The sequence below is a fragment of the Aethalodelphis obliquidens genome, unplaced genomic scaffold (assembly GCF_003676395.1).
Source record: "Aethalodelphis obliquidens isolate GAN/ISIS:26980383/991018 unplaced genomic scaffold, ASM367639v1 scaffold72, whole genome shotgun sequence".
In the NCBI taxonomy this organism is placed as follows: Eukaryota; Metazoa; Chordata; class Mammalia; order Artiodactyla; family Delphinidae; genus Aethalodelphis; species Aethalodelphis obliquidens.
In genome coordinates, this window is record NW_020838016.1 from 6952046 (window position 1) to 6965957 (window position 13912).

General features: G+C 42.4%; 1 protein-coding gene and 1 long non-coding RNA gene across 3 annotated transcripts in view; one reads left to right on the forward strand and one right to left on the reverse strand.

Annotated features, from left to right (window-relative positions):
• Positions 1-8107, reverse strand: part of RBP2 (retinol binding protein 2) — a 28972-nt gene extending 20865 nt beyond the window's left edge. For both annotated transcript variants that reach the window (XM_027091603.1, XM_027091602.1), the window contains exons 1-2: positions 8058-8107; positions 2520-2642 (exon numbers count right to left, since the gene is read on the reverse strand). In XM_027091603.1, the coding sequence (XP_026947404.1) occupies positions 2520-2592 (73 nt within the window). In that variant the 5' untranslated portion in view covers positions 2593-2642; positions 8058-8107. The remainder of the gene's footprint in view (positions 1-2519; positions 2643-8057) is intronic.
• On the forward strand, positions 1694-12648 carry LOC113612040 (uncharacterized). Its single transcript, XR_003429703.1, has 2 exons — positions 1694-2029; positions 11927-12648. It is a non-coding gene; the product is annotated as an uncharacterized LOC113612040 (long non-coding RNA).
• The last annotated feature ends 1264 nt before the right edge of the window (positions 12649-13912 follow it).

Sequence of the window (13912 nt, forward strand, 5' to 3'; positions counted from 1 at the left end):
ATGCGAAGGGCTTCGCGCTCAAAAGGGCAAGAAGACAAGCTTCACTGACTTGTCAGTGTTGGGAAAGCAACCCCTGTCTTGTGGGGTGGATGTGGAGGAAATTGTACAGATCTGCTGGGTTGCATTTTGGGTTTTTTTTTTTGGCCACATCACATGGCATAGTTCCCACGTACCCTGTATTGGAAGCATGGAGTCTTAACCACTGGGCCACCAGGGAAGTTCCTGCTGGGTTGCTTTCAGCAGATTCAATTGTGGGAGGCAGCCCCACCCGGCTGCTTCTGGCTGAGCCCTTGAGACCTGTCTCCAGTGCCTGTCTGCCCCACTTGTGTCCCAGTGCCTGTCTGCCCCACTTGTGTCCCCATGCGCAGGTGAGAGGGGTCAGGTGTCCCATCTCCACGGCGGGAAGGTGACTCTGGCTGAGTCGTTTCTGCACAGAGCCTCATGGATTCAAGCTGGGGCAAGCTCCTGGGATACTGTAGGCCATCAGCAGCTGGGTAAACCGAGGCACCAAGCACATCCACGTTCTGGGTTTAGCTAGTACCACCCCCTATGGTGTTAATCTCCATCAGGAAAGTGGGAGCCCACCCCTCTCCACTGCAGAGACTCGTACAAAGGGGTCAACCCGTTTGCTCATTAGAGTGAAATCAATGTAGTTAAGTTGTTGAATTGGAAGTCATGACTGTAGCTCTGAGATAAGAGGTGTCCGATACCAAGGAGAACTGGAAAGGCCACTCCCTCCAAAACCTCCTGGACAGAGACATCCAAACATCACATTCACGATCCACGCACCCCTCCTGCACAAGGAGGGTGTAAGTGGGTGTGAAAGAGTCCAGAGGAAGGCTGCTTTTAGGAAGAGGATTTTTTTGCACAGAGCTGACAGGGTGCCCTGCATCCTGGCATCCCCCAGAAGCAATAGGGGATGGTGACAGGAGTGCTTGCCTCTCACCTTAAGACTAGAAAGAGGGGCTCCAGGGGCCCACCCTGTACAGCCGAAAACTAAACTGAGACTCGATTTTGTACCTAAAGCCACCATAGGACTTTATATAATTTAAGAATAAGCAACAAAGGACACAAAATTGCTTTCTTATTATATTCCCTGAGTTGGGCTTGTTCAGCTCACTGCTGAAAGCTTGAAACCATCAAATAGCTCTTGTTAAAGTACTTTCAATCATTCAGAACAACCACCAACATCATCTGGAGAAACAAGGCTGGTGTTATTTCTCTATCTGGTGGATGAGGAGACCGGTACGGAAAGGTTAAAATATTGGCCAACGTCAGAGAGAAAGCCTCAGCTGGCCCACTGGTTTTGTTTCCTCCTCTGTATGATCTTGTTCAGAATTCTAGTTCTGAGCTCATTTCCAGCCCATTTACTCATGTATGGAAGCAGGATTCCATTTCTAGTCTCACTCAGGGTGCTAAAAGCAGGGGCGACAGGGTTAGGGTTCTGATACGGGGATTTTTGTCTCCTCCCCCCTCTCCCAAGTATATTGGTAGCATTCTGTAGCCAGGAGGGGAAAAAAAGCTATCCAGTGCTGTAAACATGTCTAAAGTACATGAAGAAATTTCCAACCTCTGTAAATTGCAAAACATGTCACATGAGCTCTCCTTGTTTGTTGACACGGTGGAAGTGTCATCAAGCTAGAAGTGAATCGCACAGAAAAACCCACAATTCCCATTCTTGATGAGACTTCCCATCATCACATCCAAATTATTGGGCCTCAGATCGCACCCACAGCCATTTCTTCTCATGCTTCACGTAGAGAAGTTCCAGCTGGGAACTCCCTATGCGGAGAGATCTACAGCTAGAAAAGGTGATCAGGCGGTCATTGCAGAAATAAGGACAGGCAGCCGGTGCTCCTTGCCGGGACCTGGTCTATAGTATCTGCCCCCAAAAGTGAGCTCGCCTCTGTGGGCCCACTTGCTCTGGTTTTGTGTGTTTTCTGCCAGCCCCACAAGAGATCCCACAGGAGAGTCAACTCGGGACACATGGTGATGGAGCACCTGGCTTGGAGCCTAGTTCAGAAGTCAGGTGAGCAGTGAGTTGTTTGATGTATATGATGAAAGCCTTTCCTAGCCTGATTTTCTCTAGGCTGAGAGATTTGTTATCTACTCTTTTTTGTGCTTCTCCACTACAAGACTAATGAAAGAGCAATGCAGGGGTCATTTGTGCATCGTATCAGATCCAACTTGTTATCTAAGAGATGGCAATCACAAGGCAGGGGAGCTACTGCATTTTCCTCTCAAGTCTGGCTTTCCTCACATATGCGTGTGTGTGCCTCCCCCATTCAGTGAATCTTTTCTGTACGCCAAGGACATTCTAGACATAACCTCATTTATTATTGCTCCCAACTTGCCGATGAGGAATCTGAGCCTCAGAGAATGAGTGTGACTTGCCTGATATTACACAGCTGGTAAAGAGCGAGGAGTGAGGCTTGCACACAGGTCTGGGGAGCTCCACAGTGCCCTCCCTCTCCCTTTCCCACCTCCTCCCCCTTTCCCACCTCTGGCAACCCCCTTACCCAGAGCTTTCATTAAGCCTTCAAAGTTGTCATTACTCTCCAACTCCCAGGTTCCATTCTGGTCCCTTGTCATGGTGGTGGCCTTTGGTTACCGTGGGTGTGCGCAGGACGGCAAGGAGCAGGCTGCAGGGCGAACGTGTTAGAATGAGCTACATTTATAATCCAGTGGACCAGGTTTATGGCTTTGAAGATAACACGCTCAAAGGTCAAAAGCACAGCCCAAAGGAACTTTCCTTTCCTTTGCAAAATTCAGCAGGACCATGAGCAACCCATGCTCAAAACCTGACGTGGCCGGGCGTGGGTGTCCTTGTGACCTCCAACGTACACAAGGCCTGGAATAGCTCATTTTTGGCTGGCTGGGCTCCCACAGAGCCCCTGGCCCCATGCAGAATACTCTGTGCAGCAAACACCCAGTACCCACCCAACATGCACAACAGGCCATCAGATCCCAGGCTTCAAACCTGGAGTCTCTCAGCTGTGTAGCCAGAACTTCTGGCCTGGCTGGTAAAGTCATGAAGATGGGAACTCACGCCTGTGGGCCTCTACTCTACTTTGCGCTGGGCAGGAGACAGCCTTCATCTTGTTTTCTTACGAGAGCCCTGAGCTATGTTTAACCATCTCCATTTTACAGATGAGAAAGGCTCAAGGAGGTTAAATCACATGCCTAATAACTACTGGTCAGTGGCCGAACTGGGATTCAAACTCAGGCCTGTCTGGCTCCAAAGTTCTTTCTAAGGAAAAGAGCTTTGTTAAGACAGTGTGCTAAGTTCAGCTTGGAAAGGGCAGCTTGGGCTGGGGTTTGACTTGAGAACCTGATTCTCACTTGCTTCCCAGCAAGGTACCCTGAGAGCATCTACGCAGTGGGGTTACTCAAGAAAAGCATTTTCTCAGAGCATGAATCTACTAAAAGCAAGCAGGACCCAGAGGGAGGCCAGATGGAGGGCAGCAGGGTAGTGGGACTCTGCTTTAGACCCCAGGAAAAAGCTGACGATCACCTGACTAAGGTGAATCGCATGGCTGGCATTTGGTCAAGGACTCTTGGTTCAGGACTGTTCTTCATGCTGGCTATCCCAGTGGGTCAGAAAATGGGTTGGCTTACTGCTCTGACACATGGTTCTGAGAACTGGGGCTTGAGCAGGGGTTCCTACACTCTGAAGAATGGAGGTGTGAGCTGAGATGGATAAACCATGAGTCCCCAGTTTTAATCTTGACACTTTGAAGCTCTAATGTATGTATCCTTGTGCTATGAAATCTAAGCAAACGGTTCTGCTGTGTGTGGTTTGAGAGGTATAAAACGACACATTTATTTTTCAGTAAATATACTGGAGTCAGAAAGACACACAGTAAAAATTGGCCCAGCTGTTTTCAAAAGACCAATGTAGGATGAAGGGAAGAGGGGAGTAAAGGACAACTTCACTACAAATGGAATGAGTGAAGGCATCAAAAGTGGACAGATAGGGAGCCTTGGGCTTCATCCTTTGAGGTCCAGCCAGAATCTGCTGTAGGCTGAGCACTCAGCCTCCTGGGAGCTAGGTATTCCCCTCCAGGCTCAGATTCCGATTCCTACCTGAGTTCCCTGTAGGCCTCCCTTGCAAGAAAGTAACAATAAGCTGGCCATGTAGGGGAGGAGACCAGGGACAAGAATGTGTTCGCCAGTTGCAAAAAGCCAGGGACTTAGGTTTTAATGGGCATGGGGGTGGGGGGTGGGAGTCATTTACCCTGTGTGAGGCAGGAAGTTGAAACTGAGATGCTTGCATAAAGCCAAAATACTTGATGGATTAGTCCCTCAGTGAGAGTGTGAAATAATCAAAATCTACCTAGAGACAACAAGAAAGTTTATTTGGCCTGGGTTCTACATGAGTTAAAAAAAAATGTACTTCGCTGTTCTGACTCTGGTTTGGGGTTTGAATTTATGCTGCCTGGTAGTCAGTATATTAAAATAAATGCAGTCTTGAGCTTACAATACTTATAGGCTGCTGGAAAGAAGTAAATGTAAAAGCTGTCTGGAGGGACACAACTTCAACCCAGACCAACCAGAATTCTCTGTGATAAAGCCATGCCAAATGGGAGCACATAATCCAAAACTGCAAAACACACATGAAAATAATCCACCAAAAGGTGAGCACCAGCAGAAACATATAGTCCAATTAGACTTCCAAGAGCTTCAGATAATAAAAATTGTCAGATATAAAGTATAAAATAAGTATGTTAAAATTAGAGAAATTTAAAAGCACTTAAAAACATAAAAAAGGATAAAATGATTTTTTAAAAGATAGATTAAAAATAACCAGAGAGTAGTAGAAATTTAAAAATATAGTCATTAAAAGTAAAAAGGTAATAGAGGAGTTAAACAGCTGATTAAACACAGCTGAGGAGAGAATTAGTAAATTGGAAGAGAAAGCTAAGGAAATTACCCAGGATATATATACCACAGAACACGTTGGTGGAAATTTAGAACCTCAAGATACAAATAAAATTCTAAAATCTTACAGAGAAAACAAAAACAACCATATAGATTACCTATAGAGAAACAATACAATAGTTAAAATGGTATCAGACGTCTCAACAACTCTGATGGAAGACAGTGATGGAACAATATCTTAGAGGCATAAGGGGAAATACTTTTGAATAAGAGTTATTAACTCAGCCAACTTCATTAAAATATGAGGGTTTTAAAAACTAAAATAGTTTCACATATTATAGCCCCAAACTGGAAATAACCAAAACATCCATCAACAAGTTAATAAAAAAATAAATTGTGGTGTATTCATACAATGGAATACTGCCCAACAGTAAAAGGAACAATCTCCTGATATATATAACATGGATGAATCTCAGACATTATGCTGAGGGGCAGAAACTTGACAGAAAAAAATCACATACTGCATGTTTCCATTTATATGAAAGTCTAGAAAAAACCAAATCTCATCTGTAATGATAATAAAATAGGCCATGGCTTGACGGGTATGGGAAGAGAAGGTGAAATAGGAAAGGGCACAAGGAATATTTCTTGTGGAGGTAAGATGAAAATGTGCTACAGTTGAGATGGTTGTTGTAAGAAAATTGCCAAAACCCAAACTCTACAATTGATATCTCTTCCTTTTTATTGTATGTAAATTTTACTTAATAAAAATGAATAAAATTATTCTTGTTCATGTATTCATTCATGATTGTTTATGTAAAACTATTTAGTTTCAACCAAAGTTAAAATCCCTCATTATGCCCACATGAGAAGTTAGCTGACTGACATGAAGTAAACATGTGCTAAGGAGGCTATAATTGTTGATTGACTAGATGTTTATAAGAAATAGAGGTTAAATGATGAACAACACAATAAATGAAATTAAAAATTCTCTAGAAGGAATCAATAGCAGAATAAAAGAGGCAGAAGAACAGATAAGTGACCTGGAAGATAAAATAATGGAAATAACTACCACAAAGCAGAATAAAGAACAAAGAATGCAAAGAATTGAGGACAGTCTCAGAGACCCTGGGACAACATTAAATGTACCAACATTCGAATTATAGGGGTTCCAGAAGAAGAAGAGAAAAAGAAAGGGACTGAGAAATACTTAAGGAGATTATAGTTGAAAACTTCCTTAACATGGGAAAGGAAATAGTCAATCAAGTCCAGGAAGCACAGAGAGTCCCATACAGGATAAATCCAAGGAGAAACACACCAAGACACATATTAATCAAACTATTGAAATTTAAATACAAAGAAAAAATATTAAAAGCAGCAAGGGAAAAACAACAAATAACATATAAGGGAATCCCCAAAAGGTTAACAGCTGATCTTTCAGCAGAAACTCTGCAAGCCAGAAGGGAGTGGCAGGACATATTTAAAGTGAAGAAAGGGAAAAACCTACAACCAAGATTACTCTACGCAGCAAGGATCTCATTCAGATTCAATGGAGAAATTAAAAGCTTTACAGACAAGCAAAAGCGAAGAGAATTCAGCACCACCAGCTTTACAACAAATACTAAAGGAACTTCTCTAAGCAGGAAACACAAGAGAAGGAAAAGACCTACAATAACAAACCCCAAACAATTAAGTAAGTGGGAATAGGAACATACATATCAATAATTACCTTAAATGTAAATGGACAAAATGCTCCCACCAAAAGACACAGACTGGCTGAATGGATACAAAAACAAGACCTGTATATATGCTGTCTACAAGAGACCCACTTCAGACTTAGGGACACATACAGACTGAAAGTGAGGGGATGGAAAAAGATATTCCATGCAAATGGAAATCAAAAGAAAGCTGGAGTGGCAATTAGCATATCAGACAAAATAGACTTTAAAATAAAGACTATTACAAGAGACAAAGAAGGACACTATATAATGATCAAGGGATCGATCCAAGGAGAAGATATAACAATTGTAAATATTTATGCACCCAACATAGGAGCACCTCAATACATAAGGCAAATGCTAACAGCCATAATAGGGGAAATTGACAGTAACACAATCATAGTAGTGGATTTTAACACCCCACTTTCACCAATGGACAGATCATCCAAAATGAAAATAAATAAGGAAATAAAAGCTTTAAATGATACATTAAACAAGATGAACTTTATTGATATTTATAGGACATTGCATCCAAAAATAACAAAATACACTTACTTCTCAAGTGCTCATAGAACATTCTCCAGGATAGATCATATCTTGCATCACAAATCAAGCCTTGGTAAATTTAAGAAAATTGAAATCATATCAAGTATCTTTTCCGACCACAATGCTATGAGACTAGATATCAATTACAGGAAAAAATCTGTAAAGAATACAAACACATGGAGGCTAAACAATACACTACTGAATAACCAAGAGATCACTGAGGAAATCAAAGAGGAAATCAAAAAACACCTAGAAACAAATGACGATGAACACACGACCACCCAAAACCTATGGGATGCAGCAAAAGCAGTTCTAAGCAGGAAGTGTATAGCAATACAATCCTACCTCAATAAATGAGAAAGATCTCAAATAAATAACCTAAACTTACACCTAAAGCAATTAGAGAAAGAAGAACAACAACAACAACAAAAATCCCAAAGTTAGCAGAAGGAAAGAAATCATAAAGATCAGTTCAGAAATAAATGAAAAAGAAATGAAGAAAACAATAGCAAAGATCAATAAAACTAAAAGCTGGTTCTTTGAGGAGATGACCAAAATTGATAAACCATTAGCCAGACTTATCAAGAAAAAAAGGGAGAAGACTCAAATCAGTAGAATTAGAAATGAAAAAGGAGAAGTAACAACTGACACTGCAGAAATACAAAGGATCATGAGAGATTACTACAAGCAACTATATGCCAATAAATTGGACAACACGGAAGAAATGGACAAATTCTTAGAAAAGCACAAGCTTCCGAGACTGAACCAGGAAGAAATAGAAAATATGAACAGACCAATCACAAGCACTGAAACTGAAACTGTGATTAAAAATCTTCCAAAAAACAAAAGCCCAGGACCAGATGGCTTCACAGGAGAATTCTATTAAACATTTAGAGAAGAGCTAACACTTACCTTCTCAAACTCTTCCAAAATATAGCAGACGGAGGAATACTCCCAAACTCATTCTATGAGGCCACCATCACCCTGATACAAAAACCAGACAAAGATGTCACAAAGAAAGAAAACTACAGGTCAATATCACTGATAAACATAGATACAAAAATCCTCAACAAAATACTAGCAAACAGAATCCAACAGCACATTAAAAGGATCATACACCATGATCAAGTGGGGATTATCCCAGGAATGCAAGGATTCTTCAATATATGCAAATCAATCAATGTGATACACGATATTAACAAATTGAAGGAGAAAAACCATATGATCATTCAATAGATGCAGGGAAAGCTTTCAACAAGATTCAAGACCTGTTTATGAAAATAATCCTCCAGAAAGTAGGCATAGAGGGAACCTACCTCAACATAATAAAGGCCATATATGGCAAACCCACAGCCAACATCTTTCTCAATGGTGAAAAACAGAAACCATTTCCTCTAAGATCAGGAACAAGACAAAGTTGCCCAACCTCACCACTATTACTCAACATAGTTTTGGAAGCTTTAGCCACAGCAATCAGAAGAAAAAGAAATAAAAGGAATCCAAATCAGAAAAGAAGAAGCAAAACTGTCACTGTTTGCAGATGACATGATACTACACATAGAGAATCCTAAAGATGCTACCAGAAAGCTACTAGAGCTAATCAATGAATTTGGTAAAGTAGCAGGATACAAAATTAATGCACAGAAATCTCCAGCATTCCTATATACTAATGTTGAAAAATCTGAAAGAGAAACACTCCCATTTACCATTGCAACAAAAAGAATAAAATACCTAGGAATAAACCTACCTAGGGAGACAAAAGATCTGTATGCAGAAAACTATAAAACACTGATGAAAGAAATTAAAGATGGTACAAACAGATGGAGAGATATACCATGTTCTTGGATTGGAAGAATCAACAGTGTGCAAATGACTCTACTACCCAAAGCAATCTACAGATTCAATGCAATCCCTATCAAGCTACCAATGACATTTTTCACAGAACTAGAACACAAATTTCACAATTTGTATGGAAACACAAAAGACCCTGAATAGTCAAAGCAATCTTGAGAAAGAAAAATGGAGCTGGAGGAATCAGGCTCCCTGACTTCAGGCTATACTACAAAGCTACAGTAATCAAGACAGTATGGTACTGGCACAAAAACAGAAATATAGATCAATGGAACAGGATAGCAAGCTCAGAGATAAACCCACGCACATATGGTCACCTTATCATTGATAAAGGAGGCAAGAGTATACAATGGAGAAAAGACATCCTCTTCAATAAGTGGTGCTGGGAAAACTGGACAGCTACACAAAAGAATGAAATTAGAACACTTTCTAATACCATATACAGAAATAAAGTCAAAATGGATTAAAGACCTAAATGTAAGGCCAGATACTATAAAACTCTTAGAAGAAAACAGAGGCAGAATACTCTATGACATAAATCACAGCAAGATCCTTTTTGACACACCTCCTAGAGAAATGGAAATAAAAACAAAAATAAACAAATGGGGCCTAATGAAACTTAAAGGCTTTTGCACAGCAAAGGAAACCATAAACAAGATGAAAAGACAACCCTCAGAATGGGAGAAAATATTTGCAAATGAAGCAACTGACAAAGGATTAATCTCCAAAATTTACAAGCAGCTCATGCAGCTCAATATCAAAAAAACAAACAACCCAATCCAAAAATGGGCAGAAGACCTAAATAGACATTTCTCCAAAGAAGATATACAGACTGCCAATAAACACATGAAAGGATGCTCAACATCACTAATCATTAGAGAAACGCAAATTAAAACTACCATGAGGGGCTTCCCTGGTGGCGCAGTGGTTGAGAGTCCGCCTGCCGATGCAGGGGACACGGGTTCGTGCCCCGGTCCGGGAAGATCCCACATGCCGCGGAGCCACTGGGCCCGTGAGCCGTGGACGCTGAGCCTGCGTGTCCAGAGCCTGTGCTCCTCAACGGGAGAGGCCACAACAGTGAGAGGCCCATGTACTGCAAAAAAAAACCACAACAAAACAAACAAACAAAAAACTACAATGAGGTATCACCTCACACCAGTCAGAATGACCGTCATCAAAAAATTTACAAACAATAAGTGCAGGAGAGTGTGTGGAGAAAAGAGAACCCTCTTGCACTATTGGTGGGAATGTAAATTGGTACAGCTTCTATGGAGAACGGTATGGAGGTTCCTTAAAAGACTAAAAATAGAACTACCATACGAGCCAGCAATCCCACTACTGGGCATATACCCTGAGAAAACCGTAAGTCAAAAAGAGTCATGTACCACAATGTTCATTGCAGCTCTATTTACAATAGCCAAGACATGGAAGCAACCTAAGTGTCCATCGACAGATGAATGGATAAAGAAGATGTGGCACATATATACAATGGAATATATACACATATACTCAGCCATAAAAAGAAACGAAGTTGAGTTATTTGTAGTGGATGGACCTAGAGTCCGTCATACAAAGTGAAGTAAGTCAGAAAGAGAAAAACAAATACCGTATGCTAACACATATATATGGAATCTAAAAAAAAAAAAACGGTTCTGAAGAACCTAGGGGCAGGACAGGAATAAAGACGCAGACGTAGAGCATGGACTTGAGCACACGGGGAGGGAAGGGAAAGCTGGGAGAAAGTGAGAGAGTGGCATGGACATATATACACTATCAAATGTAAAGTAGATAGCTAGTGGGAAGCAGCCACATAGCACAGGGAGATCAGCTCTGTGCTTTGTGACCACCTAGAGAGGTGGGTTAGGGACAGTAGAAGGTAGACGCAAGAGGGAGGAGATTTAGGGATGTATGTATATGTATAGCTGATTCACTTTGTTATAGAGCAGAAACTAACACACCATTGTAAAGCAATTATACTCCAATAAAGATGTTAAAAATAAAAGAAATGTAAGTTTAAATATCTTAAAAACTTCTGAGAAACCTGTACAGCAGTGGTTCTCAAACTCTAACAAGCATTATATACATCTGGGGGGCTTATGAAAACAGAGATTGTTGGGTACTACACCTAGAATTTGATTTAAAGGGTCTGGGGTGGGACTGAAGAATTTACATTTCTAATAAGTTCCCTGGTGGCGATAATGTTGCTGGTCCACGACCATGATTTGAGAACTACTGTCAGAGAGTAATGGAAATAAAAAAGGAAACCAATGGAAAAACAAAATCTTAAAAAAATTTCGGAGCTGGACACACGCAGTTTTGAATCCAGTTTCACTACTTCCTAGCAGTGGGATCCTTGGACACCTATCTTGTTTGAGTTTCAGATTCAGCTTTGGAGTCTTGGGGTCTTGGTAGGGATTAAAGGAGATCACAAACATAAAGCTGTTGGCAGAGTCCCTGACACAGAGCACACATTTATTCCAAGGTAGCAGCAGTGGTAGGTGTCGTAGCTCAGGCTCGTAGCAATGCTCGACATATGTCCTCAACAGAACACAGCTTTGGCACACTCTTCCATCTCAGATCGTGTGTGTAGAGGATGGTGTGGGCAGGGGAGGGCTCTAAGGGGAAAAAGTGAGGGACAGTGGATGAAAGAAGACAACTGTCACTCAACAGCTCAGCCAGTATTGTCCCCTACACCTTCTATTCAAGGAGGACCACTCATTTTAGAATTGGCAGCAAGAGCCCAAGTTTCAAAAGTTCTGTCCTAGGGCCCCTTAACTCTCCACTCGTACTAACAAATCGCATGCCAAATGTTCCATTTTCTCAGGCACCTGGTGTCTCCACTTCTGAATTTATGTACCCGACTCTGTGGAATCCCTCAGGTGACTCTTAAGACTGGGAAAACTCATCAGCCATAAACTAAATCTTCCTAGGTTGCAAGAAGCTTTCTGGAGACCACACTAAAAACTGAAGATGTGGACCTGTCAAGAAGCTTGGGTCTGAGATAGATCAGTCAGCTAAGAGCAAACACAGCCAAGATCCCGAGGCGTTTACCGGAAGTCCTGTGGACCATCTGACTGCGGGCGGCTGGGCTCCTGGAAGCCAGACAACCCCTCCAGCCCAGGCCTGCTTAGCTCCGCCCTCTCTCCTTCTCTTGAGGTGAGAAGGCGTTTCCTTAGAAGACAAATGGCATCAGCTGGGTACTCACTGAGCTTCTCTGCATGGCCCACTCCTTCCCTTCCCATTGAGCAACGCCCTTTCGACTTGCATATCTGGTCCAACTGAACGTGCTTGTTATGGGAACTAGACATTCCATCAAATTTGTCTTCATCTGGAGACCCAGGAGGAAGGGGACCTGGGACTTTCTCCGGCCACCATGCAGCACTGGGCCTTGATTTAGTTTTATGTAAATTGTGCTGCTTTTCCACTTTTGCCCCCAGAAGAGAGTAGGAGGTCACAAGCCCTCATCCCTCTCTTGGCCACAGGGATCAAATTGCTCTGGCCCAGGAAGGGGTCCATTTGCGATCCTCTTCTCCTCCACCCTCCCCACAGCCCGGAGGAGGTAAGGAGCTGGCCGGGGTCACCCCCAGACCACCTCTTCCCAAGGGGGCTGTTCCTGCCTTTCCTCCGAGGATTCTTGGACTGCCCTTGGCAGTCACACCTGGTAGAAACTTGTTCCCACTGACCTTTTCTTCCACCAGACCTAAGGAATGTCTCACATTTCCCAGGTTAGGCACAATCTGTTTATTTACTGTTTCTCTCCCTGAGACTAGGGGTCATTTTCTCTTTTGTTCACCACCATATCCCCAGTGCCTGGCACGTGGCAGATGAGAAATAAACAAATGTTTGTGGAGTGAACACTGCTTGTCTTGAGTGTGAGTGGGGGAGGGTCTTTCCACAGCAGAAAGCCCCAATTGTCTGCATATTCTGTGGAAGGAAGGGCAGAAAGACTTTGACTACCAGTGGTGCTATGAGCTACTAGCAATCTTTCTTTTCAAGACTTCAAATTAAATGAAAGCATTGGTGAGTTAATCGATAATATATTGGTCCATATACTCTCCCATCATTTATCAAGTGCCATTTGATGTGTTAAGAACAATGAAGATGTACCCATTCAAAAACTGTTATTACATAGTGTTTTGTTTCCAATAAGTGGTTGGAGCCATGATTAGAAAAAGAGTGTGACTTTTCGTTGTGAGTGCTGAGCACTTGTCCCGGCTTGTTTCTTTTAACTCTCTTAGCAACCCTTTAAGAGAGGGGGATGTTACTGTAAGGACGACGAAGATGAGGTTCAGAGAGGTTAGGTGCCTTCCCAATGGTCACACAGCTAGTAAGAAGACAGTGGATTTGAACCCAGACACTTTTCTATCTGGCCTATTAGGTCTTATTTTCTAATTGAGGAACATAGTAGTTACCTCTTAAAGCAGGGTTGGGGGTTAAATTAGACGTCTGAAAGATTTAGTGCAGTGGTTCTCCAACTTTGGTCCTATCGGAATCACCTGGTGAACTTGGTGAACACACAGAGGTCAGGCCCTATGCTACTTTAAGGATCCTGAGCCTCTGTGTGCCTTATTCCTCCCCCAGGCGATTCTGATACCTGCCAAAGTGGGAGAACCATTGATACGGTACATTATATACACTAAAACACGGGGAGAGATAGAAAACAAACAAGCAAATATAAAATTCCCAAGAGGTCAGGTATAAAGAGAAAAGAGGGTGGCCAAAGATGTTGGGCCAGAAAAACCACCAGATTTTGATAGTCCCCTCAGTGCCCTGCTTTCTGGAGGCTCTGCCCCCTGGACTTGGGAGAGCCAGGCCTCAGGAACAGGTATTGGTAATGGCTATGGCCATGGCCGCAGCCATCCTCGTGCCCACAGTGTCCTCAAGACAGCCACTGGGAGCATGGAAGTGTGTTTGGA